The 27,500-nt window shown below is 44.8% G+C and overlaps 1 protein-coding gene across 3 annotated transcripts in view; it reads right to left on the bottom strand.

Annotated features, from left to right (window-relative positions):
• Positions 1-22,671, bottom strand: part of SEC23B (SEC23 homolog B, COPII coat complex component) — a 34,070-nt gene extending 11,399 nt beyond the window's left edge. Inside the window, exons 1-16 of one of the 3 annotated variants that reach the window (XM_061126423.1) lie at positions 22,258-22,669; positions 20,072-20,295; positions 18,783-18,840; positions 16,141-16,227; positions 15,141-15,377; positions 14,911-14,996; positions 13,766-13,910; positions 13,177-13,335; positions 12,735-12,850; positions 10,654-10,777; positions 9,565-9,645; positions 5,627-5,716; positions 4,537-4,643; positions 3,053-3,206; positions 1,289-1,366; positions 57-218 (exon numbers count right to left, since the gene is read on the bottom strand). In XM_061126423.1, the coding sequence (XP_060982406.1) occupies positions 57-218; positions 1,289-1,366; positions 3,053-3,206; positions 4,537-4,643; positions 5,627-5,716; positions 9,565-9,645; positions 10,654-10,777; positions 12,735-12,850; positions 13,177-13,335; positions 13,766-13,910; positions 14,911-14,996; positions 15,141-15,377; positions 16,141-16,227; positions 18,783-18,840; positions 20,072-20,292 (1,905 nt within the window). In that variant the 5' untranslated portion in view covers positions 20,293-20,295; positions 22,258-22,669. Of the gene's footprint in view, positions 1-56; positions 219-1,288; positions 1,367-3,052; positions 3,207-4,536; positions 4,644-5,626; positions 5,717-9,564; positions 9,646-10,653; positions 10,778-12,734; positions 12,851-13,176; positions 13,336-13,765; positions 13,911-14,910; positions 14,997-15,140; positions 15,378-16,140; positions 16,228-18,782; positions 18,841-20,071; positions 20,296-22,257 lie in introns of all 3 variants that reach the window. The other 2 variants (XM_061126422.1, XM_061126424.1) reach the window with 2 other exon arrangements.
• Between the last annotated feature and the right edge of the window lie 4,829 nt (positions 22,672-27,500).

Genomic DNA, 27,500 nt, shown 5'->3' with positions numbered 1-27,500 from the left:
CTTGCTAGAGTAAAAGCACTCCGTATCAGGCGATTCCTAGTGCCCAGGGCCCTTACCTCTGGGGGCCCGTGGAAGGAGTAGGAATACAGGATGGGCTGGATCATGATAAGGGACTGGGTGAGGTCCTGCCGGGCAAAGTGGTGCCGATAATACGAAGACTCGTCAGGGCTGTTGTTGAAGACTTGAAGGAATGGAGACCTTCTAAGATGGAACATGAACTGCATTTACAAAGAAAAAAGAACAAAGCATACAGCTGTCACCTTCCTAGACCCCCAGAGAGCAGAACTGCCAGCCCGGAGACAGAAGAACCAGCCCTCAGGACCAAGGCCTCCGGGCGCAGTGAGCTGAGGCGGGGATGGCAGCCCGGGGCTGGGGAACAGGGAGGGGAGAGCTGAAAGATGACCGTTCTTTCCTGAGGTGAAAGTGGCCGAGATTCGCTGCTCAACAATCGAACATACTCAACACTACTCAACTGCACACTTAAAAATGGGTGAGAGGGTCAATCGTATGCTGTGGAGTTTTCACTACAATTAGAAATAAACATTTCTAAAAAAGAGGGGGTTCTCTGGGGGAGTCAAAGTTTCCACATGGAAGGGCCAAGGCGGAGAAGCTTGTCTTCTTGTGGGCCTCCTTCTAGCCTTGACGGCTCAGACACAGGCCAGACAGACACACATCAGAACTGCCCAGCCAGCCCATCCAGTGAGCTGGGCTCTCGAGCCTCCCTTGGGCCCTAGAGTCCAAGCTACACAAGCTAAAGACTGAAATCTAGGCCCATCACCAAACCGAGTATCTGATAAGGTAATACCCGTTTGTGTACCAAAGTCCTAACAAGTTCCCTTAAAAATCAAAGTCTGCTTCTTCCTACTTATTCCTCACTAAGGCATCCCTGAGGGAAGGAGGAAAACCTTGAGCTTGCCTCCTGTTCTGGGGAAGCTGCATCTGTGAGGGGCCCGATCCACACCCCAGGCCCGGCTACGGGGCTAGCTCCCAGCCACCAAACGAAAACAGGTGCCTGGCCCTCAGCAAACAGCGAATCAGAGATCATGCCACAGCCTCACAGCAACGGGCCTGTTCTGCCTTCTCCCCAACGTCTGTACACCTGCTCTCTGGGTGTCCCTTGTGTCTCCCAAGGGGCTCAGGCACCAGCTGACCTTGACATGAACGACCTTCGTCACCTACAGATGAAAGTCTCCAAACACACGGAGTCTTCACTTTACCCCAAGAGCAGTGAGCTTTATGTATATGACTTTCTTCTTCTTTTGTTATTTCAACAACAGGTATTACTTACCTGAGGGTATAGAGAGAAGGAATCTGATAACCTAAATGACACAGGGTCTTCTTTGTTATACTGTCCAAACTTCTGACACTGGTGAGAGAAAACAGGAAAAAAACAACAAAGTGAGTTACCTGAAAACTCCTGGGAAGAAGGCCACGCCCCACCCTCACCTCCGCCCCTTCTGAGCACCCCTTGGGTGCTCAGCCCAGCGCTGCACCCAACACCCAAAACCTGTGCGGGAAAGGGGGGAGATCTGGGAGGGGCTGGAGCCCCCTGTCCTAACAGCTCCCATGCCGACTGGGAGGGGCTCGAAGAGGCATCCCAGGCAACTTTTCCATAGGAAAACCTCCAGGACCAGGATAACCTAACATCCCATCTCTCTACCACTCCGCTGTCCTCTCACAGCCAAATTTACGAATGTTTTCTCTTCCTGCTCTATTTCCTCTTCATTTCACACACCCTCTGGTCACCAGAGGATCCGACTGCCCACCATTTGAAGAAAGCTCATCTCTAGCAACGAGCCTCTCTGCATCACATTCTCGCACAGACCTCACCATCCCAAATCCTCTCCTGCCGTGAGCCAGGGGACCCCCAGCCTCTTCAGTTTCTCCTGTTAGCCAGCCACTAGAGCAGCAATTTCCCGAACCCCGTCATCGAGCGACTGATCCTCCTCTGCCTCATCCAACAGCCCACCCCCCTCCTTCCCCCTCACTGTGGCGGGCTCCTTCACCCCTTTCCTCACCTCCCATCCTCGCCTCCTTGTCTACAAACAGCTCGACGGCCAGTCCAGTGTCACCCGTGTCCTTCCTCCAGATTCAGTGCTGACCTCTGACCTGAGCTCCTTCAGGACCTCTCCTGACTACAGGTGGGTACTTTCCTTGGACATGCTTTGAAAGTTCACACTCTAAATAAACTATTACATTAAAAAAAAAAAAAGATTCCTCTCCTCTCCTCCACCTTCAAGCTGTTCTCCTTTCCCCTTTTCCAGCGCTCCATCATTCTTACAATTACCCACACTTAAAACCTGACTCTGCATTGATTATTTTCTTCTTTGAGTCCACAGACAGTTTGACCAGGTTCAATCAATCCTCCTCTCAGCATACATCCTGATTCCAAACTTCCTCTCCCCTCCAACCATACCACCACCATCCTGGCCTCCACCCCCTGGAGCCAGAAAAATCCTCCATGGGCCTCCCCAACAATGGCCCTTTCACCCTCCAATGGATCTTACATGGTGACAGGTGGTGTGAACACAAGCGTCACACTGCTGACACACCTCTGCTTCAGAACCACACTTGCCCCTTCCCCTGACTCCACAACCAGGGCATCGCGCAAACGGCTGCTCCCCCACTGCACACTCAGGCACCTGTGACCGTGGCCTCTGCAGGTCCCCGCACACACTGACCGCACACTGTGCCCACAGGCTGGCAGTGCCGCACCCCAACTTCCCCCTCAAACCCTCCAGGGTTTGGAGGGAAAATGCAGAAGCCCAGCATTCACAGGGACTCCTGAGTCAACCCTCAACACACTCAGGTCTGCACCATCATCTAAACAGTCTGTGTGTGGAGCCTCTTCCCAACTGTAAGGTGAGCCCTGGAGGGGAAATGCGTGTATGACGCTTCCTTTACACTCTTCTCAGTGCATGGTGTGAGGTAAGCAACTGATAAAACTCTTGTTTACGGAATATATAAAATAATAGGTTTAAGTGACAATTATCTTTTCTCAAAAGTAGAACTGAGACCAAGACCAAACTCAGTGCCACTGCCCCCAACTCACCAGCCGGATGAGCTGTCGGTCCAGCCACCGGAGCACGTCCGGCCCCTCCTCCGACTCGGCTCGGAACACCCCCAGCCGCGCCATCAGCACCGCCGCCGCCTCCTGGTCAAACGCCGCTTCAATGTGCTTCAGCTGGCTCTGCACGTCTGCCCAACTGACCAAACATCCCAGGGTGAGGGCCGGCTCTCACACTCACACACGCACCTCTTCTTCATCTGTGTCTACACACATACACACACACACACACACACACACACACAGGCTCTCACACTCAAACACGCACCTCTTCTTAATCTCTGTTTTTACACACACACACACACACACACACACACACACACACACACAGAGGAATAATATTCAGCCACAAAAAAAGGAATTCTATTTCACCATTTCCGACAACACGAATGGACCTAGAAGGTGCTATGCTTACTGAGACAAGTCAGACAGAGAAAGACAAACACTAACACTCTACGTTTTCACTTACATGTGGAATCTAAAAAATGAAACGAATGAATATAACGAAACATAAACAGATTCACAAATAGAGAACAAGCTAGTGGAAAGGGAAGAAGGGAGGAGCATGAGAGGTAAAATCTACTGTGTATAAAATAAACTGGTTACAAGGACATACTGTACAGCACAAGGACTAGAGCCAACATTTTATAATAACTGTAAATGGAGTTACAACCTATAAAAACATGAGACCACTCTGTTGTAAACCTGACTCTAATACTGTACTTGGTCATTCAGTCATGTCTGACTCTTTGCGACCCCATGGACTGCAGCCCACCAGGCTCTTCTGTCCATGGGATTCTCCAGGCAAGAATACCGGAGTGGGTTGCCATGCCCTCCTCCAGGGGATCTTCCCAACACAGGGATTGAACCCAGGTTTCTTGCACTGCAGGCAGATTCTTTACCAACTACTTCAAAAAAGCTTTTTTTTTTTTTTCCCCAAAACAAAAATGAGATTGAGGCCTTTATGTACTGACAAGAAAGGTATCCTTGACACATTAATGAGAGACGCTTATGCGCACCAACACAAAAGCCATCATGTATATAATGCACACACGTGGTACACGACTGCCCAGAAATGGGACTGTGGACAGTGAAGCTAGCATGGTAATTGTACTTCACCTCAGGGGAGGCAGGGAGGCCCACTCTTTACATAACTACGTGCTGTTTGAATCTTTTTCAAGGACGGTATGCTTATGGGTCACTTACTTGATAAATAAAATAATGAAATATCATTTTTAAAGAACTTATCCCTACTAAAGGAGCATCTTCTAAGCTGAGTAAGCTGCAGTGCTGCCTCCTCCCCCACCCCCTCCTCCCCCACCCCGTCCCCATCCTGCTCTGATCAAATGAGCCAGCAAGGGCTAGTGAGGACCATGCAATCAGTGGATCACAGAGATGAACAACCAGATACTAGATTCCCTCCACAGCAAAGACCAGGGGCTCAGCAGAGAGGAAGCTGGGGTGCTCACTTGCGGGCAACGGTGGTCACACGGATGCGCCGCTGGGTGCTGGAGTGCTGGTAGTGCGTGACGAACTGGATGGCGCCTCGGCCTCCTTGCGGGATTGGGGCGTTGTGCTGCAGGGCAAGAGGCCAGCACCTTGTTACTGTCAGTGCAGGACACCACAGAAGCGGTCACAAAGGCTGCAGGTGCATCCTAAGACGACCAATACCGTGGTGACAGCAAGGTTCTCAAGGCGTGCTGAATGCGACACTTAAGATCAGGGCTTTTCACTGTTTATAATCCTTATCTCAAAAAAAGAGAACCAGCTGGGGCTCAGTGACAATTTACAGGGGTGGGATGTCAGGGGAGGTGGGAGGGATGTTGAAATGGGAGGGGACATAGGTAAACCTATGGCTGATTCATGTTGATGTTTGGTAGAAACCAATACTGTAAAGCAATCATCCTTCAATTACAAATAAATAAATTTTTTAAAAAATTAACTAAAGATAAAAATTAAAAGAATACTGCAGTGGGTTGCCATTCCCTCCTCCAGGGTATCTTCCCCACCCAGGGATCAAAAAAAAAAAAAACAACCAACAAGAGAACCATATTCAAATAAACACTGAACACGACTTAATGATACACATGTTGAGGGGTTCAGGGAGGAAAGACACTGATGACTGCAACTTGCTTCAAAGTCCAGCCAAACAGAAGGAATTGAGGGAAGGCTAGACATGATATTAATTACAGAACCTCAGTGGTGGCTACTGGGGTATTCACTGTACAATTCTACTCATGCTTCTGTATGTCTGAGTTTAAAACAGTAAAGTACTGGAGAAAAACTGACACACTCAGAAATTCACCAACATTATGATGGCTGATAAAAGCCATTCCTCTTCTGATGGAGAGGAACAAACAAAGTGACAAGGGCAATCTCCTGTCTGACCCTGACCAAACCCCCGAAAGAATAAAAAAAGATGATGCCAGACTGGTATCAAGCCCAACACAAGCCCAAAGTAGCATCAGCTTCTGGAGAGAGAAACCAGAAACCCCGGTCTGTAATAAACCAGAAAACACAATGCAGAAACATGACTATTCACAAAGAAATCCAGCCCACCTGGTTGACTACTTCAAAGTAGATGCCGAGCGTCGTCGTGGGATCGAGGCCGCAGATTTTCCACTGGCTCGTGCCACCAACACCAAGTTCCTAGGGGTGAGAAGAGGAATTAAAAAGAAGTAAGACAAAAAAGATACTCCAGTGATTAACTGCTAATGATAAGTACTGAATCTGAGAAGGGCAGGCCCCTTAGACTATCTCACTCCAAACGAAAGCTTGAATTTCGGGCATTCCCTGGTAGTCCAGTGGCTAGGACTCTGAGCTTCCACTGCAGGGGGGCACAAGTTCAAATTCCCAGTCAAGGAACTAAGATCCCACATCTGTGCAGCACAGCCAAAAAATAAAGAAAATCTAAATTTCACTAAAAAAGTAAAATTACAAGCCAGAATAAACTTTAACACTTATTACAGTGCTTTAAAATCACGCTTTTCAAATGGGCACTCTGATCAGTTTTCATTACATCAGTGACATGTATCTCTACACAGACACAGATAGTGCAGAACACTGACGTCAACTGAGAGGATCAAGTCAGGGACAGGGAAGAAGTAAATACTAGAAGAGTAAAGAACCACCTGCCTAGCTTGAACGATTTGTGTGCTTCCTCCGTTGTTACTAGACTAAGAAATAATTACAGAACTTGAGCTGTCAAATATAAATTCTTAACTCAATTCCCTTATGCAAAAGCTACATATAAATTCGTGGTAAGAGAACTGAGATTTTAGCCGTGTGAAGGCTACATTATGTTGAACAACTGAACGGCTCCCCAGTGATAAGAAGATCACTATAGTGTGAAGGGTATCACAGCTTTAAGCATAACATTGAGAAGAAAAGCTACAGGTATCATACACCTAGAACCATGAACCAGGGTCTGAAACATACATTCAACACCTCTTTAGAATACGGAAAACCATCCTTGGAGAGCAACACAACTGTGCATAGAGAGAGTCATGACACCTCTCGTACATTTCTCTGAATCCACCCGCAGTGTACAGTGTCAGTTGAGGACAGCTGACATCAGTCCAGTCTCTACGGAGCTGGGCCAGGAGCTTGTGTCCCCGGGCACAGAACCAGCATCTGAGGAAGGTGATGCTCAGGCAGGAGAGGGAAGAGTCACAGTGAAATCAGGCCACAGCTCCCAGTGCTTCATGAGACTTTCCTGTGAAGATCATGGGATGGACGAAGGTCTGCGTGTTCACCTTCCCTTTAACTTCTGCTGGGCAGTGAGGCCACCCCCAGGAATGAGGGTGAGGAAATAACAGGGGCCTGCCCACCTCCCTTTCTGGGCTTGCTAACCCTCCTCTCAAATCTCTCCCCACACTGTCCAACTCCATTTTTAATAGGTGAAACTCATTCAAGCTTCAGATCCATGTGGTTCAGAGTACTGTCACCCAAAACATGCCACGCTGGCCTAAGGATTATTTTAAACTGAAGGTCATTTTTTAAAACCAGACGTAAAAAAATTCTCCATCCTCCTCCTGCCAAGAAGGCAGGAGCTTCTGAAGTAACCGCCAAGGACACGCTAGATGCTCAACAGCCCAGAGGTGGCATGGGAAGAATGTGTAATGACTCGTGCTTAAAAAACCCTCCTTTTTCATGAGCTTCCCCATCTATCTACGTTTCCTCCATCTGCCACTCCTCAGGATCCAAAGTCCCTTTCCTCTGTGTTGTCCCTCTTCTACAAATTTATTGCTCTTCTGTTAAGAAGCAACATACTCCCAAGTTCTAACCACCCATTGCAGTTACCCATCACTAGAGACATACGTGCTGGGTATATGTGTGATGCACACATTAACAAACTTACTTTTCTCTTGTTAAGCTGTGTTTTGTCAAGTCCCGAACAATGAAACGGACATGGGCAGAGGAAAAAGGACAATTTTTGTTCCTCCCCTATAGCAACAGGGGCCAAGCGTGGTCACAAACCATCCAGAGCCCCACAAGGACTTCTTCTCAGTAATACACAAACTCCTTAAGTATGCATTTACTCCTTAAGTAAGCATCTTCTGATCTGCCTTGATCAGAAGAAAATGGAAAGATGGAACTAGGAGATCACCATTTTACTGAGATTCAAATACACTGAAATGCAGGGTTATCAAAGGATAACCTAATGCCATCAGGGGAACGGCTGCTGGCAAACAAGATACTCGTGTTGTGCTATCATCTCATTCAACAGGTTTCCTGCTGAGGCAAAAAGGAAACGGCCCCCGTCTAGCCTCCACTTCACAGCAAATATGACAGAAGACAAGTCAAATGAGAAAACAGACACGCGGAAACCTCGTGACACTCAAGGACAGAAGATGCTGGCACCTGGCTCTGTCTCCTCAACAGACATTGTCAAACAAAACAACAAGCCAAAAAGCATAAACAGAATGACAGCAAGTCCACTCTAGGTCTCAGAAGACTGAGGATACATAATCCCAGAAGCACTGCTGGTTAGAAGGGAAAACAGTTGCAAGGGCACTTGGAGAGAAAGTAGGGACAGAACGTGACCATGTGTTAGATGGTATCAGAAACTGCTTTCCTAATCTTGAGAATAACCTTGTCTTCAGAAGCTGCACACTGAAACACAGACTCAAGACATCTGCGATGTGTTTTCAAAGGCAAAATAGGATAGCGAATATGGCAAGTAGAGGATATCAGATAGGTAACTCAAATGTGGCCAACGAGAGGACAGAGCGATAATCCTGACAAAATGTCCAGGACTGATGACTCTAAATGGTGGGGAAACAGGATTCATTACACTCTTCTCAAACTTCCCAGTGTGTCTGAAAACTGTACTTCCCTCGCCATTGCCTCCTCCATCCCCATCCACAAGTGTCATGGCTGGTCCCTGCTGGACCCCAGAGCAGCTCATCAGTCTGGACTAATCGACAACACCTTCTGAGGCAGATTCTAAGTCTATGGGGAATATTTAGGAACACGGAAGCCTCCCAAGGCCCCGCTGAGAAACAGGAGTACAAGTCCCTTAGTACTTGGGGATGACAAGGGACTCATCAGAGGGGCTTGGGGCAGCAACCCACCTCACCCAGAGAGTTACAGGAAAATTCTCACAAATTGTCTTGCCTCTGGCAACTTCAAACTTGCTCTAGGTAGTCACTAGTGAAACGTTCATTGCTGAGGACAGAACTCTGATGTGAAGGGTGAAATCTAGTGTGGGTGACCCTGGTGCTTCCCCTGGGCTGCTTGCTGAATCTTCCAGATAGTGCTATACAGTAGGTCCCATCATTTCCTTTATTCCCCAACAGAGACGCTGAGTCCTGGACCCGTGAAGTACCTCGTCCCACCCACCCTCCCCCAGAGTCCACACCCACCCCTCCCGCCCACCCTTGAGTTGAAGATGATGGTGGGGAAGGACATAAACGTCATCACTCTGCCCAGAGCCAGCCTGGACAGGCCTCGCTGGACCGCTGGTGCACCCTTGGTAGCCGCAGTGTGAGCAGAGGAAGCGGGCCACCAGCAAGGCCACCTCCCCAGCTGGTGAGGCTGAGCTGCTTCCGTGTACTCGAGGACACCAACGTCTGCAGGCACACAGTGTCACCACCACCCAGCCGACTCGAATGGTCTCTGAGAAGTGAGACAAAGGCAGCCCTTCCAACGGCAATAAGCGCGTAAGTTTATCTCTGAAGGGCTGTGCTCTATGGAATGGAACGCCTGGTGGTTCTCTGGCACGACCACCCAAGCAGGAATAGCAGGTCAGGGGGACCTAGGCCTGGCTCCTCTGTGTCAGCTCTGACCCTGAGCAGGACAATGAACCTCTGCGAGCCTCAGCTTTCTCCTGACCATTTAGCTGGATGGACAGAAAGACAAAGATGACACTAGCCCTCCTCCCCTCTGCATAGACACAAGCCAACAGGTGAAACAACAAAAGGTCATCCAGCTTCAACCCATCGAAGTGGCCAAATCTGGGACAGAGGAGAGAAAGGTGATGGAGCTTTTCTTACATTTTCTGATACACATGGTCCTTTCACATTCAGAGACACACAGGGTCCGATGGCTCCCGCAACCTTCAGCTCCCTTGAGGTCTGAGACAGAATTACACAAGAGCACACAGTTAACCACTAAGAACCACCCTCTTACAAAGGACACAACTAAAACTTACAGGAAGAAACGGCCGGGTTATCACTTCACCCAGAGAAAACCCTACAGGGATTCTAGTACACAAAAGCTGCTACACGGTTCTGCATGACTGCTGTGAACCGACCCGAACTTTAATAAAACCCTCCTTGAGAAGCAGCATATCTTTGTTCCAAAGATGATGCCACATGTCCTGCTTTCTCAAAGTCGAAACAACTGTGCACACAGAGGACAGCAATTCCACCAATAATACTACGTTCTTTCCAATGCCACGAACCTGCTATAATTAGTTACAACTGTCAATCAGCAAACATGCTGTCTTGTGTATCTTTAAATATACTTATTTCATGGACTCTGACATAATGACAAGGCCAACATACTCAGATTTTTAAATCTGAATTCATTTCAGCAAAGTCCATTCTTCATCTATTTAAATAAACCTCAAACATTTGAGGATGTTTTTTGAAGTCTAACCCAGATGATTTACTCATTATCACCAATTCACAAGTAATATTTACCATCATATTTTCTAATGGTCACTTTGAATGTTTTCTCAGTGACTCAGGACCAAGGGTATAGGTCTACAGTCTCTGTGTGGAAAATAAAAAGCCACACTCATGATGCCACCCTATTTAAGAGCACTGGTCGGTCTGCAGACAGGTATTATGCATGAATCAGTGGCTGAGTGGGTGCTCAGCCTACCACCCATAATCTAAGGCCTGCTGTCCTAGGACAGGGCAGAACCTGTAGGGAGAGCAGACAACTCCGTGTTTCAAACACTGATAAACACACAAGTCATTCTTGAGAAGCAAAGCGACCAGGGATGGTGGGATCATTTTGCTGGGAACTTCTTCTCTTTAAGTGCCCATGTCCTGCAGGGTGAAGTTTCCCCAAGGCCAACTACTAAATAAGTAGGAACACTATTCTTCCCTTAAATCTTTAGAAATCTATTGTACCTTTACTTCCAAAGTAGCACCAAATGCCATTCGGAAATTGCCATTAAAATCTTTACTGAAAATTCTTTGGAAAGTCTGCTTGAAGAGAGAAGTGTTGAAAGAATCTCCCATCACCATGTAGCCTCTAGGAAGAAAAAAGGAAAAAGAAAGTGAACCTTTAGGATGACTGAAGGCCATTCAGAGGCTTCCTGGGTATTGACAAACAATTTAGAGCAAAAAGAAAAAAGCAAGCATGTCTATAAAGGTGCTACTGACAATATACTGCTTGCTAATGGTAACAGCCAGTTCAAGCTGTACTCAGGAAAGACATTATTTTTAAAACATGAAACAGAATTCTTTAGAACAGCGCTTGTATCTTAATCACTATGACAGTTATATAAACCTACAAGAGACGACAAATACCTCACAGAACTAGACATACACAGAGATTTTTAAAATGAGTGCATGTAAACATTGGTGAAAGCCAAGTCCAGTCCATAATGGAGTTAACAATATAGACTAAGTCAAGTTTCCTGGTTGTGACATTGCGCTGTATTTATGTAAGATGCCAGCACTGGGCTCCAAAATCAGTGCTGATGGTGACTGCAGCCATGAAATTAAAAGACGCTTCCTCCTTGGAAGGAAAGTTATGACCAACCTAAACAGCATATTAAAAAGCAGAGACATTACTTTGCCAACAAAGGTCCGTCGAGTAAAGGCTATGGCTTTTCCAATAGTCATGTATGGATGTGAGTTGGACTATAAAGAAAGCTGAGCACTGAAGAATTGACGCTTTTGAACTGTGGTGTTGGAGAAGACTTTTAAGAGTCCCTTGGACTATAAGGAGATCCAACCAGTCCATCCTAAAGGAGATCAGTACTGAGTGTTGACTGGAAGGACTGATGTTGAAGCTGAAACTCCAATATTTTAGCCACCTGATGCAAAGAACTGACTCATTTGAAAAGACCCTGATGCTGGGAAAGATTGAAGGCAGGAGGAGAAGGGGACGACAGAGGATGAGATGGTTGGATGGCATCACCGACTCAATGGACATGAGTTTGGGTAAACTCCGGGAGTTGGTGATGGACAAGGAGGCCTGCTGTGCTGTAGTCCATGGGGTCGCAAAGAGTCGGACACGACTAAGCAACTGAACTGAGCCATTGGGAATTGCTGGATGAAAAGTATGGACAGATCTCTTTGTACTATGTTTGCAATTCCTTGTGAATCTTAATTACTTCAATTAAAAAGTTAAAACAAAAATGATACAATCATCAGCTGCGTGTGCTCAGCCATACCTGGAACATGCTGAGGTTCTCAAACCCTGCATGTCAGAAACTCTTGGCAACTTTTTTTTTTTTCTCGGCAACTTTAAATACACTGACGCCCAGGCCGCGCCCTGTGCTAATTAAATCCGACTTTAGGAACGGGACTCAAATCAAGAGTAGCTTTTAATGTTCGTGAGTGATTCTGATGTGCAGCAGCTTCAGACCAGCACTGCACATCTGTGGATCTCACCAAAATCCCCAGAGTTTGTTAAAACTGACCGCCAGGCTGGAGCCTCAGCCTCTGACTCAGGAGGTCTGGGGTGAGGCCCAAGTGTGCACATTTCTAATCGGGCCCCGTGGAGCCCTGAGGCAGCTGGTTGGGCCTCATCCTGCTTTGAGGACCATGCCTCCACAATGCCATCCACCCGAGGTGAGGACTTGTGCTCTCAACCCACCCCTCCCTGAACCCTCCAGGCTGTCAGGAAGCCAGGGGAGGGGCTCCTAGTTTCTCCGGCATTCAGACCTATTCCCTACCCTTCTCACAAGGAAATGCTAAAGGCCACACATTCCATGCTTGCCATCTTGCCCGGGCGTCTGAACAACTCTAAGAAATGAAGTTCCTCTGAAACGACAGGTTCCTAGGGAAACCTGACCTCCTTCTGATCATAGCTTCTTCCTCTGAGAGGTGCACCACTCTCCCCAGCCCAGAAACGGCAGCCTGGAGCCAAACGAATGCTCCTGTGAGCTAGCCTGTGCCCTCCCCACGGTTATACCCCTCATTTCTCTTTCCCGAGAACCACCAGTCTCACTTTACTCAGGGGCTCACTGTCCACATACCCAGTAAGATTTGGGCAACACTTCATCTCCAGGAGTCCAGTCTGATCAAGGGCACAGGCGTAAATATCAATGCAGTGACCGTTTGCAGCAGTGCGGTTCGCAAGCATCTCATAGTGCTGCGGAGAAAGAAAAACCATCTTCATGGAACAGGGACATCCCCCATTAGGTATCCTCAAAATATTTTGATATTGGAAGCTACACTTTTTTTATATGGATGTCATAAAGGAAACTGTCCTCATGTCCCCTGTTTGATCACATCCACTCTAACCAAGGTCTCAGAACTGGGGCAGATATTTAATGTCAGCGAGATCTGGCAGGTCATCTCAGCAAAAGCAGCCTGCCTGCCACACAGCATGGCCTGGGCAGAGCAGAGGTCGCTCCTGAGCAGCCGAAGCCCCACCCTGGGTGACTACACTTACTGCCTGTAGCCAGGAGCACCTACCTTGGTTGCCTTTTTCATGAAGCGGGCATTGTCTTTCTCAATGTCATGCCAGGAACGAATAGGAACCTTTAATTCATCTCCAACCACCATGCCAGGTCCCTGAGTGGGGGGTCCCCCAGTGAACAGCATGATCCTGGCTCCCGTGTTTGGAAAAGTGCCCTGTGACAGTGAGTGGCAGCATGTTATAGACACACAACCATCCCCAAGCATACTTCCCACAGAGATGCCACAAATACGTGCTCCCTCGGCTGTCATGAACTGTCGTGAACACTAAGGACACTGCAGCAAAGAGCAAACGACTCTATATACAAGCAGCTTCTCACTTCCAGCCTGAGGCTCTGGAGAGCTTTCATTAATTTACTGTGATCCCACTGCCCTAATGATCTTGTGTTTCTCAAGAAAACTTTCTATAATTTTCAAAACACTGACAGCTCCTTCACTGTGGACAATAATAATCACTGAAGTACGTTCTGATAAACTAACAAAGCCAGCTGACTGGGGTCACAGCTGATTTTTCAGACACGGCCAAGGAACACACCTTCTGCCAGCAAGCTTACAAGGTTTGGCAGAGCAGTCAATTCTCAGTTACCTCCAACAGGCCAACAGCAATGGACAAGGCAACACCAGTGGATCGCAAAGGCCTCTTCCCCTGAGGTACAGGCCAGGGGTCCCTCTGTAGTTCCCCAAGGAGATCAGTGAGGTTCATGTCAATCTTGTGAATGGGCTGTAGAAACCTGCGTGATTTTGAATGGAAACGTCAAGTCTGATTTAATAAAGTACTCTGGTCCTCAGCCCACGTGACACATAGCTACTGCTCTTCAAAACGAGTATCAGTAGAAAAAACTTGCAGTATTTTTTTCTTCAAAGTCGTCTCTAACTACAAACACAAAAAACTCAAAGCAATTTTATACAGGACAATCTCTTAAAGCCTAACATATAATAATTTGCACATGTAGTGTGGAAAGAAAATCAATTTCAAACAGGGGCAGATCAGTTTAATTAATGTTTAAGTGGCCAAAAAAAAAAAAATCCTGAAGACATGCCTAACAGGAACTCAGTTCATGTAAGGTTCACAAGCAGGGATCATCGATCATTCTGAAGACTCTCTCCATGTTTCTCTTAAACACTTGGAGTCATCAGGGAGAAACGCTGGTTTCTTACAGAAGAGGCCGTAACCACTACCTTATGTTGGCCAACTGTTAACCCAGCCCCTGGCTGTTCTAGGAGCACAGCAGGCCACGTGAACTAAGTGCCGAGTCTCAGGTTTGTCTCAGGACAGAAGCCTTTGCAGTGTCCCCAGCTTTACAAAACGGGGCGAGTTCCCTAGTGGCCTAGTGGTTAGGATTCTGGGCGTTCACTGTTGTGCCCCGGGTTCAATACCTTGTTGGGGAACTGAGGTCCCCAAAGCAGCAGTGCTGTCAAAATTTAAAAAAGAAAAAAAGGACCACAGCCACATGTCTAAGAAGAGGGGAATGACTGTGTGCAGTGCTCTCATAACCTCTACGGTGATACAACTCTAAAAGGAAAAGCATCCTGAGCAAAACTGCCCCAGGATGTATGTGTACATATATATTTATATAGATTATCTATAAATTTTAAACATACATTGATGTATTATGCTTATTATTAAACATTAAATATTGATTAGGCTTAATCTTTTTTCCCCCTTTAAAAATAAAATACAAAGCCCTCTCGCTGCGCCCCCCCACCCCCCACCCATGGGGCCAGGCTCACCTGCTGGACACGGACGGGCGCTCCTGCGGCTGAGTCGGGCGCACGGGCTGCACGGGCATCGCAGGCTTGGTCAGGCCCAGCATGTCCTACACAAACCAAAAGGACGCATTTCTCATAACACAAGAGAATGCCTCCTAATTTCTTCCTTTTTCTTAATGAAACTTTTTTTTTTTTTAATGAAACTTTAAGAACTATCCCTGCTCCTGCCTGAGGACAAGCCAGGAACTGACCTGGATCTGCTTGGCAGTGAGGTCCTTCGTCCCCCGGAAGACGTAACTCTTGGAGATCCCCTCACAGCTGAGTTCGTGAACCTGTACCATCCTCCCAAACGTGATCAAACCCACCAGTGCGTCTGGAGGGAGGAGGCTCAGGGACATCTGCAAGGACTCCTTGAGCGCTTGGAGGTCATCTTCCTCCAGACACGTGTCCACCACATACAGGAAGATCAGCGGGGATGAGGCACCTCGCTGGATGCAGAGAAAAATGGCATAACAGTCAGTGTACAGACAGACGTGACCTGCTCTTTTTAAAACAAAACAGGTACGTATTAAACAACAACTCTTTATTTACACTCGTCAGGGATAAGAACGTCGAAACAAACCTCTCAGTTCAGTTCAGTCGCTCAGTCGTGTCCGACTCTTTGCGACCCCAAGAATCGCAGCACGCCAGGCCTCCCTGTCCATAAACTTACCTCATTAAAAGACAGGTTTTATCAAAACCAACTAGACGCAAAGACTATTTGTATCCAACAATTTATTCCCCATTTTGAATGCCAGGCCTTGCTTCAGGTCCTGCGATACATCAGCGGACCAAAGGGCCAGAGATCCCTATCTGCCTGAGGAGCTAACTTTTGGGAACAGAGAAGAGGGGCAGGATTGTGCAGGTGGGGTGGGGTGGGGGGGCGGAGCTCCACCAGTAACTGGGAGGCTAGGGCAGCCTTGTTAAGAAAGTAACATTAGAGATTAAAAAAAAAAAAAAAAAAAAAAGTAACCTGTGAGCAAAAAGCTGGAGGGGAGGGAGGGAGCAATGCAGATACAGGGAGAGAGCTCCAGCCTGAGGAAAAGCCAGAACCAAGGCCCAGGGACACCTCTGTGCCCACACACTGAGCAGTCAAGGATCCCATGGGCCTTGCAGCTATAAATCGTCCATATGGGCAACAGACACAGAAGACTAGAGTATTTCAGAAGAAACTCAATACTTAACACTGCTCCTTAAACGCATGACAATTACCTGTATCACGTACTCAATTGTAGAAAACTGGGGCATCAATTCAGCAGGCTGGTTCACCTCAGATATGCCTGCGTAAGCTGGAGGAAACTGGAGAGAACAAGACAGAGCAATGTTTCATGAGGGCTGAAAGTTACACTATGTCTTTTATCTTCCATTTATAAAAATAGTAATAGTTTAATGACCACGTATTTATTCTGAAAGTACAAAATGTAGAACATGTTACTGAAGTACAAAAATCTATTAATACTGCCCTATCACACTGAAACATTTTTTAAAATGCGGTTTTCAGATATGTTATAACTTCTAAATGATTAAAACACACACTATTAAAACCATTTCCTAATTGTTGCCTATAAATGAACACCTGAGATTTTAGCTGTCTTATCAATTATCTATGTGGCATCTAAAGCTTTTATTTAGGTTTATTATTCTAGCTGTGATCAATAAAGTAATACATGTTCATTGTAGAGAACATGGCAAGTACAAGAAATTTCATGGACAGAGGAGCCTGGCAGGTTACAGCCCATGGGGTTACAAACGACTATGTGACTGAACAAGAAAAATCTAAGAAAAAAGAAACAACCGCCCCCACACACACTCCCACCACCTGGAGGCAGCCTCTGTCAACATCTTGGTTTCCACACTTCTTAAGCACAGCTGAGATCATCTTGTATGCACAATTTTGCAACCTGCCTTTTGGTGCTTAACATAATGTCATAGATGCCTTCTATTTTCTCTGCAGACATTTTAGATTCATAGCTTGTATGTTGCTTTTCCTTTCCCCCAAGTTAAAAATTGAGGTATGATGCCGTACATACCGATTTTACCATCTTTTTGAGTGTACGGTTCAGAAGTCTTAAATACACTCATAACGTTGCACAACCATCTCCAACATCCATCCCCCAGAATTTTTCTCATCTTGTAAAACTGAAACTCTGAACCTGTTAAACAATCTCTGCTCCATCCCCATCCAGCCCCTGGCACCCACCTCTCCACTTTCTGTCTCTATGAATCTGATTACTCCAAGTACCTCATTTAAGGGGGATCATATGTTTGTCTTTTTAGGACTGGCTTATTTCACTCAGTAATATCAGTAAAGCTCAACTACACTGCAGCGTAAGTCAGAACATCCTTGCATCTTAAGGCTGATTACTATTTCACTGAATACACAACACTCGCTTACCCATTCATCTAGCAGCGGATACTGAAGTCAGGTGAAATGTTTAGCTACTGTGAATAATACTGCTCTGAATAGGAGTGTATATCTACAAGATCCTGCTCTCAGTTCTTTTGGGTATATATCCAAAGGTGGGAATACCGGATCATTTGGTAAACATCAATAATGATTAGTGACAATGAGCACCTTTTTATGTGCTTATTGGCCATCCGTCTATCATCTTTGGAGAAATTATCTCTTCAAGTCCTTTGGCCATTTCTGAACTGGGCTTCCCTATTGTTGACCATTACAAGTTCTTAAATATTCTGTATATTAATCCCTTAGACATACGATTTGCAAATACTTTCACCCACTGTATGAGCTGGCTTTTACTCTGTTGACACTGTCTTTCTGATCCATTAGAATTTCCACAATTAATAAAATTAAATGGACATCAATTCTGAGTGTAATAGGGTGTAGGAATGTTTTTAAGACTTGCATATACTTCTGAATCGCCCATGGAATCTTGAATGGTGGGACTTCCCTGGCGATCCAGTGGCCAAGACTCCATGTTCCCAATGCAGGGGACCTGGGTTTGATCCCTGGTCAGCGAACTAGATCCCACATGCTGCAACTAAAAATTCTGAATGTTGCAATGAAGAGCTCATGTGCCTCAGCTAAGACCTGGCATAGCCAAAATAAATGAATATTTTTTTAAAAAAATCTTGAATGGTACCTGCTTCTAATTCCCAAGCTTATACTCAGTTACCAACTGCAGGTTGGTCCTTTATCACTGGACTCAGTGTGCACTGAGCATGAGACTCATAATTATGATCAAATTAAGAATAAGCAGATTATTAGTATCTTAAGGTCTACTAGGACAGTATATATTATGATGAGCATAATTATTTGCTAACTGCTTTACCAAGGTATAGTTTATATACCATAAAATTTACCCATTTAAAATGCATAATTCAGTGATTTTTAGTAAATACACACAGAACTGTGCAATAATCGTCACAATCCACTTTTAGAACATTTTCTTCATAGGCACAGTTCATGTCAAAGAGAAGTCTCTCATCATTTGGGAGCTCTTAGCTTAATAGCTTAAAAATGCTTAAATCAAAACAAGATAAATACTGATATTTGACCCTAAAAGTTAGAAGGGTCAGAAAATGAAAATCCAGTATCCAATTAAAATAAATTGAAGTCAAATGTAATATAAACACCTTATCTATTTTCTAGGGTAACATACTCAGTGCTTACAGAGAGTGTACTTAGAAAAACAAAGAAAGAATTCTATGTCCTCTCCAAAGCAAATGACAAAGACACAAATAAAAGAAACGGAATGACCATTCAAAAGAAAAATCACGGATGTTCAACATTCAATATTCCCAGGAGAGACCCAAATTCACCTCAATTTTTTCAGCGTAGGACAACGAATGGAAACACAAGGAATACTTTTAAAATAATTATATTCACATACCTGATTTCTCTGGAAACAGAAATTACAGGCCCAAAGCTTTGCTCGATAATCAACCTGACTGTGAGAAAGATAAAATATTACACCCAGGTACTATTTTCATTTTTAACACAGTACTAAGTGGGGGATTTTTGTAGAAACGAACACCTCTGGCATTTAAATGTCTCTGGTCAATAATGTGTTTTAAGCTAGAAAACATTTACATGTAAACTTCAAGCTCAGTTCATCTCAGAGAGATGTGTGTTCCTATGTGGGTGCATCAGTGGATGAAGGCATTGCAACACCTTCTCTGCCACTCGAGTTCTGGCTGCTGAGGACACAGAAAGGTTCCTTCAAGCAGCAACAATGAATGGCTACTAAACCCTTTTTTCTCTTTTCTGACTTCCTAGATAATATTTAGAAGTTCATGAGCTATAAAATTTATTTGTTACTTCCTGTGGCCCTGTTATCTAAACAGTCTTTATAATTTTCCTAACATCTTTACTGTTCGGATATGTGAAACTACTAAATTTTAGCACTAAAAAGTACATTTTACACAGGAAAAACTCCTCAGACTTGAACCACACTTAGTTCACTTGAAGAAGCTGGGTAGGAAGGCTTCTGGGTTGATACACTTCTTAAAACTTGTTGCTTGCCCCATGCTTTCTACATTTAGAAAATTAACATCAGGGGCTATTATTTTAAAAGAGCAGCAGCATCTTATACATGGGCACATCAAGTAAAAGCAAGGAGAATGAAGTAAAAAAAAAGTTCCATTATATAAAAATTTTATGCTTTAAAGAGTATTTAAGACACTCCTCATTTGTTTACAAATTCTTTCAGAGTGCCCACATTTAGCGATCACAGGTCACTATTCCAGGTGCAAAAAAAAAGTTACACTTAACAATAAAATCTTTTAAGAGCTCAAATTTCTTCTGCCTATTACTTCTTCCTGCTGTACAGGATCACCATACCAGGTAGGTGCGAAAAAACTGTCTAAAGCATTTGGAATTTTCTGGAAAAAGCTTTAACGACACCAAAAAAATCAACAGTTAAACCAAAAATAAACTGCAAACCAGAAGGGAAAAACAACTAGCAACCCTTTCCCTCCACCTCACCCCATAAATTCTAATTCTATCTGGAGTTATCAGGCCGGGGGGATTCCCACAAGCACTCATTACCTAAGTATTTCCACTATTCACTACTCATCTCAGATCTGACATCTTGCCCAAATGAATCACTTTAATAGAATCACGTAAACATCGGAATTTATTATAGTCATCCTTTTCACTAGTTTTTAAAAGAGTTCATACCAAAGTGGATTGAGAATGGCTTTGCAAGTCGGCCTGCTGCAGAGTACAGGTTCATACTGTACGGGAGGCAGGTCTGGACGTTCTTTCAAAGGAGTGAGAAGACAAGCCAGGGGAACAACCATTCTTGTAGCCTCAAGTCTGCTGGAAGGCCACACATTCCAACTAAATCGCACGCCATCGCGTTCTTCATTCTGCTGAATGAACTCCAGATATGTGGCCATTGTCTAAAAAAAAAATACAGATAAACTCTTAATTGTATGTGAAATTCCCATTGAACTTCAAAAAAAAAGATGATCACCTAATGCAACATTCTTTAAACACTAAAGTATAAAAGAACTTGTCACTGGAGGATGCCAATGTCTCACTTCTCTCTGATCCCTAAGGGTCAGTTAACTTTACGGCTACCTTTCCTGTTCCTTTCTCAAATCCCCGTTTCTAGTACTTAAAAAAAAATAAAAGGGGCAGGAGGTTTACAATCTCGTGGTCATCTCTGAACTGCATGCAGTTGAGTAAGAGCCATTTAAAGCTCCTCAAACAGCACATTATCAATTCAGTCAAGCAGATTTCAAACCCATGTTCAAGCCCTGTTTCAGAAGCTGGCTACCTTCCTCCCTGACCCCCTTCCCTCCTGACTCTATTTGAGTAAAACATTGTATTAAAATTTACATTCCAAGTGATCTTGGTTTTGTGCCATTTTCCCTCTTGCCGTTATTAACTACAGAGGAAAGACTTAGATACTGATGCTCAAATGCTATTCACGGAGTTAACAGCCCCCAGTTCTTACCCAAAGTACTTCTTGGGATCACTGGAATTAAAGGCCAGTGGACTACTACGCTACATACACACCTCACCAGCACCTATCTTCTCACCACAGTTGTTTATGCTCATGCCTTGAAAAGATTCCAATAAAATCAGCCATTCAGATTATGTACATTTTCCAAACCAAGATAATGCCAATTCCCCTGAGTGCTCTATACATTCTGTTTACATACTAAAATCTAGGCTAACATACAGTCCAGCTATTATTAAGTAGGATTCAAGGGAACAAAATGTTCAACAATGGGAAAAAAGGCAAATTAAGGAATCTATTATATAAGTGGCCTCTAGTGCTCACTGATGCAATGCTAAATGACGACTGTCTCCAATTACTTTAAGATGTACCATAAATAATTCAGACAAAGAGAATAATATACAGCTTATATATGTGAATGAATCGATGACTCTGCTACACACAACATAGATCATAGAAATTCCAAATGTCTGTTCCAATTAAATCAAGACATCTGTTATTTCTGGCAAAAGGGGGAAACTGAGGCACTGTATACACAAGAAACACTTCGGCAACCGCCTGGGCAGCAAAAGGTAATTTATGTGGTAATGAAAGCACTCTCTGCAAGCACCTCAGCAGGCTTCATTAAGTGACCATTTTCCTTCTCAAAACATTTCATTATTAATAGGTACTATATCTCCATCCTATGTCCCCAGGCATCTACATATTAAAACCTGCACTGTCCATTTCCCACTGCCTCTCTTCCCCTCACTATTTCAAGAGCATGGATTCTTAACTCTGGGCTCACAGCCAACAAGGAACTTAACCAGGTCAATAAATCCTCTGAAATTACATGCAAAACTGTGTGCATGAGCCAACAGTGCATTTTTCTAGAGACGAGTCGATCCCTAACATCGTATTTTCAAAGGGGAAAAGTTTCAGAATGGGTTACTAGCTGAATGGGTGAATTATGAAAAAGTAAAACTGTAAAGATCCTGTATATATATCTGCGCCCCCCCCCAAAAAAAAAAATCTGTACCATTCATTTCACTTTAAGGGCGTGACTTTTCAGGACACAGCTAAGGCTAAGCAAGGAGTCTGAGGACCTGGGTTCTTAGCTCCGGCTCCCTTACGAAGCGTAAATCATTTAACCTAATTCTCGAGTTCCTCAACTTTAAAATGGACGTTGGATCCTTCCGGGCCCACCCCTCCCCCGAGGCCGAGGGATCCTGCGCCAAAAGCCGGCCCGCCGCCCCAGCTGTCGGGGACCGCGCCACTTTCAACAAACCCTTGGGTCACCGATCCCCTCAGTTCCCCCGCCTGCCGGGAAAAGGCCTCGCCCCAGGAGCAACCCACCCGCCCTCAGAAGAGACTCTTGTCCCAGCCCTCGGCCTCATCACCCGTGCTGCCCCCTCACCTGGCCGGAGGAGCTCACCTGGCCGCAGCCTTCCGCAACCACAGCTGCTAAAAGCCGGGATCCGGCTCCCACCAAGTCCACCTCAGCTCTAAGCCGATTGGTCAGCACCCTTGTGCGTCACTCCACGGCGCCGCCCGCTGGCCAATCAAACATGGCCTGGGGGCAGGAGAGCGGAAGGAAGACACTCAGACAGGCTGCGCCGCCATATTGAAACAGGGCAAGTGAGACGCGCTTCGCGCCTCAAAATCACAATTCCTCAGAACACACGTTTTTCCACGTTCACCTATAAACCTTTCTGTCGCACGGAACACCGGCGCATACAGAACTGTTTTCTAGGCGCAACCAGGGCGCCTCAGGAGCTCTCCGCCGTCCAATAAGACGTCCGCTCCCTTCAGTGGGAAGTCCCCTCATCACCTTAGTTACCGGGAAGCGAGAACGATGACGTCTGGTCCCGGAAGAGGTCAGGGCGGGCTCCTCGCAGAGGAAACCGAAATTGGACGGAAGGAGGTGTCGGCACGCACGAGGGGGCGGAGCTAAGGGAGCGTGGGGTGCGTGCGCGCAGGAGTCGCGTCGGTGAACAGGTGTATAATTATCGTGTTCTTTGTTCTGTGGGTGTTCCTGTCCTGGTTTGCGCAGGTGCGTTACGGCTCTGCGGCGCCTGGCATTAGTGAACAGTTCTCCTCTATCCCTGTCATCCTTCCATGAGAAGGTGAATAATTGGGAGCTGTCGTAGTCAAGCATTTTAAGAGATTAACGAAACTCCTAACGCTATAGGACGCAACTTTCTACAACCCCCACTACCGTTTTACCCCCTCTAAGTGGCAAAACGGAGCGCGTTTGTTAATCTAATTCAGAGATTCCGCTTCTGTGTAACATACAAGAATAAGCAAAATTATATAAATTTAAAACTATTTTTAGACATAGCAAGGTGTCCAAGAGTTAATTAGCTTAAGTTAGTTCAGTTCAGTTCGGTTTAGTCGCTCAGTCGTGTCCGACTCTTTGCGACCCCATGGACTGCAGCACGCCAGGCCTCCCTGTCCATCACCAACTCCTGGAATTTACCCAAACTAATGTCCATTGAGTCAGTGATGCCATCCAACCATCTCATCCTCTGTCATCCCTTTCTTCTCCCGCCTTCAATCTTTCCCAGCATCAGGGTCTTTTCAAATGAGTCAGTTCTTCACATCAGTTGGCCAAAGTATTGGAGTTTCAGCTTAAACATAGTCCTTCCAATGAACACTCAGGACTGATCTCCTTTAGGATGGACTGGTTGGATCTCCTTGCAGTCCAAGGGACTCTCAAGAGCCTTCTCCAATACCAAGTTAATATTAGTACAAAGTTTTAAATGACCAACGGATAATAGAAATAAGTTTCAAGTTGATGTACTGTGAAGTTACTGTTAATATGAAAATTTTTCAGGAATTCCCTCACTGTCCAATGGTTAGGACTCCCATGATCTCACTGCAGAGGTCCTGGATTCAGTCGCTAGTTGGGGAACTTAGCTTCCACAAGATATGCAAATTCTATTCCCCTACATAAGCCAATGAGAACAAAGCTCCTTTAAGAGATGTATTAATCTAATTTGTTAGAACTCTCTAAAATTAGTTGCAGGAAAAAAAAGTTGAATAATGGGTCAGTTTTATTGAACAAATTTATAATTTTCATGTTTCTAAACCATTATGTAAGAGTAATGTTAGGGTTTTTTTATTAAAATGGTGTAACTTTAGGACCTTCAAGTCAATTATTCTCTGAGCAAGGAGACACAATTAAGGTGATACACATTTGTGTTATATTTCACAGTGGAAAAATTTTACCAAGTCCAAGCTCATGCTGCTTGCCCGCACAACAGGCTAATTAATCGGGAGACCACTTGTTGGGGCGAAGAATAGAAACTATTCTGAAAGCCAGCAGACTGAGAAGACTGGTTCCCACCAGGTTGAGGAGGGGATGTGTTGATTTCTTCTTTCCTGCACCTATTCACAGGTGGGTCTGGTCAGGATGTTTCCTGTGAACTCAAGAAAGGTATTTTAGCTTAACACGCAGGCATGGGAGGCAGAGTTCCTAATCTGGGCGGTTATGGACACTTTAAGCTTATAGATGACTTCCCTTTAGTGATTAACTTGAAGCAAAAGCAGTTGAATACAAAGTTTAAAGTAAAAGAAACAAATCCAGTATCGAGTCAGGTTTATTCTTCTCTCTTACAGAAAGACATAGCTGGTTTTTTTTTTTTAACCAAACATTGGAAAACTATCATTTGCCAAAAATTTTCTTGAGTTATTTGAACCTGGATTCCTAGTACTAGAAATTTCTGTAAGAAGGATTTTTTTTCAATCTGTCATATTTAAAGTATTCGAAATTTATTTATTTTTGGAATTCCCTTACTTTAGGAATAGTGAATTTTAGGAATAGTTGATTTATGTGACTGTGTAGTTATCTTGATTAGTGTGGGAAGGAAGAAAATTTCCTCTGTTCTTCTAGGTTCTTCTAGCTGGCTGAAAAATTAAATCAATATGAGACATTAGCAGGAGAAAATGAAACAAAATTTTAATAACATGTATACATGGGAAAGACCAGGTTAACTAAGTAACTTATCAAAATGATTGAAACCCTCACCTTAAAAACCATCCTCAGTTCAGTTCAGTTCAGTTGCTTAGTCGTGTCTGACTCTGCGACCCCATGAACCACAGCACGCCAGGCCTCCCTGTCCATCATCAACTCCTGGAGTCCACCCAAACCATGTCCATTGAGTTGGTGATGCCATCCAACTATCTCATGCTCCGTCATCCCCTTCTCCTCCTGCCCTCAATCTTTCCCCTCATCAGGGTCTTTTCAAATGAGTCAGCTCTTCGCATAAGGTGGCCAAAGTATTGGAGTTTCAGCTTCAACATCAGTCCTACCAATGAACACCCAGGATTGATCTCCCCCAGGATGGACTGGTTGGATCTCCTTGCAGTCCAAGGGACTCTCAAGAGTCTTCTCCAACACCACAGTTCAAAAGCATCAATTCTTCTACACTCAGCTTTCTTTATAGTCCGACTCTCACATCCGTACATAACCACTGGAAAAACCATAGCCTTGACTAGATGGACCTTTGTTGGCAAAGTAATGTCTCTACTTTTTAATATGCTGTCTAGGTTGGTCATAACGTTGCTTCCAAGGAGGAAGTGTCTTTTAATTTCATGGCTGCAGTCACCATCTGCAGTGATTTTGGAGCCTAGAAAAATAAAATCAACCACTGTTTCCACTGTTTCCCCATCTATTTGCCATGAAGTGATGGGACCAGATGCCATGATCTTAGTTTTCTGAATGTTGAGCTTTAAGCCAACTTTTTCACTCTCCTCTTTCACTTTCATCAAGAGGCTCTTTAGTTCTTCTTCACTTTCTGCCATAAGGGTGGTGTCATCTGCATATCTGAGGTGATTGATATTTCTCCCTGCAATCTTGATTCCATCTTGTGCTTCCTCCAGCCCAGCGTTTCTCATGATGTACTCTGCATATAAGTTAAATAAGCAGGGTGACAATATACAGCCTTGACGTACTCCTTTTCCCCTATTTGGAACCAGTCTGTTCCATGTCCAGTTCTAACTGTTGCTTCCTGACCTGCATACAGGTTTCTCAAGAGGCAGGTCAGGTGGTCTGGTATTCCCATCTCTTCAGAATTTTCCACAGTTTATTGTGATCCACACGGTCAAAGGCTTTGGCATAGTCAATAAAGCAGAAATAGATGTATTTTTGGAACTCTCAACTAAAGACTAAAGAGGATATTGAGGGTGAGGAGTGAGTTATCAGAGGTCACACAGTAAATAAGGGCAATGTGGTTGGGCAGATTAAACTCACTGCCTTCTTCATTCATAATTTTCTAGAGATGTGGTCATCCTCTTCCTAGTACCAGGAGGGAGACAACCTACAAATGGAGATTCTTCTTACAAATATAAATGTTTCTTACAAAAGGATAATTCCTACTGGCTAAAAGTTTTTTCCAACTATGCTATTTCTTATAAAATAACCAGCTTAAAATAATTAATACACCAAGAAACATATTTGGGGGAGGCAAATTCTATTCCCCTATGTAAGCCAATGAGAACGAAACTCCTTGAAGAAATGTAGTAAGCTAATTTGTCTCTAAAGTTAGTAAACCATTTCACTCACAACAAAAGGTGAAGACCTTTCTTTTTCAAAATATTTATTTATTTATTTCATTTTTGGTTGCACTGGGTCTTCATGCTGTGCCTGGGCTTTCTCTAGTTGCAATGAATGTGGGCTATTCTCTAGTTGTGGGGCACAGGCTTCTCTTGTTGCAGGGCACAGACTCTAGGTGCGTGGGCTTCAGTAGTTGGGGCTGGCGCACTGGCGCACAGTAGGTGTGCTGCACTGGCTCAGTTGCTCCACACCACATGGAATCTTCTTAAGCCAGGGATTGAGCCCATGTCCCGTGCATTGGCAGGTGGGCTCTTATCCACTGAAACACCAGGGAAGTCCCAAGACCTTTCTTGGTTACAGCCATGAAGACATAGAGAGGAACAGAATGTAAAATAAAGAATGTTGTCTGCCATCCAGTTCTACAGGGATCAGTCATGAGCCACCGCAGCCTCTGACCTACAATACACCCTGAGAAGAATTCAGTACAAAACCCAGGATGAAACATTAAGTGTTTTGGATATACAGGCCCCTAGACAGGCTAATGAACACAAGTTAATGTGCATGATACACAGTTAGGCCAAACAATAGCGAAACATCAGAGTCCGGAGTAGAGTAAAGTTTATTGAAGGCCATACAAGGTAATGAGTGGCTCATGCCCCCCTCAAAACCCAGAACTCCCCAAAGGGTTTCAACAAAGCATTTTCTTTTAGCTTTTTTTTAAATTAACTAGTCTTTGAGTCCTAATTCTTTTTTCCCCCCATGCCCCTGCTGCTATTGACTGTTATTGGCTGATACTGACTATTCTACTAAAAACCATGTTGAAATCAGGAATCCTCAACTAATAAAACGGGTTGTGTTCAGCTTTTAGGAAATGAAAACACATTTTCTATAGAAATATTAGTAATTTTAGGTAAGAGATAACACATTCTTGGCATACCACACTCTGTTCCAAATAAGGGGGGTTGGGGGGATGAGAGCGCTAGTGGTTTACATCTGCTGGAACCCCGCATGGTCTGCCCGCGCTTCTAGGGCAGCAGGTGGACCAGTGGCTCACAGGGATACGCGCTTGCCACCCCGGAACTACAATTCCCAGAATGCCACAG

This window comes from Dama dama, chromosome 23 (assembly GCF_033118175.1).
Source record: "Dama dama isolate Ldn47 chromosome 23, ASM3311817v1, whole genome shotgun sequence".
Lineage (NCBI taxonomy): Eukaryota > Metazoa > Chordata > Mammalia > Artiodactyla > Cervidae > Dama > Dama dama.
This window is presented reverse-complemented; position numbering and strand designations above follow the sequence as displayed.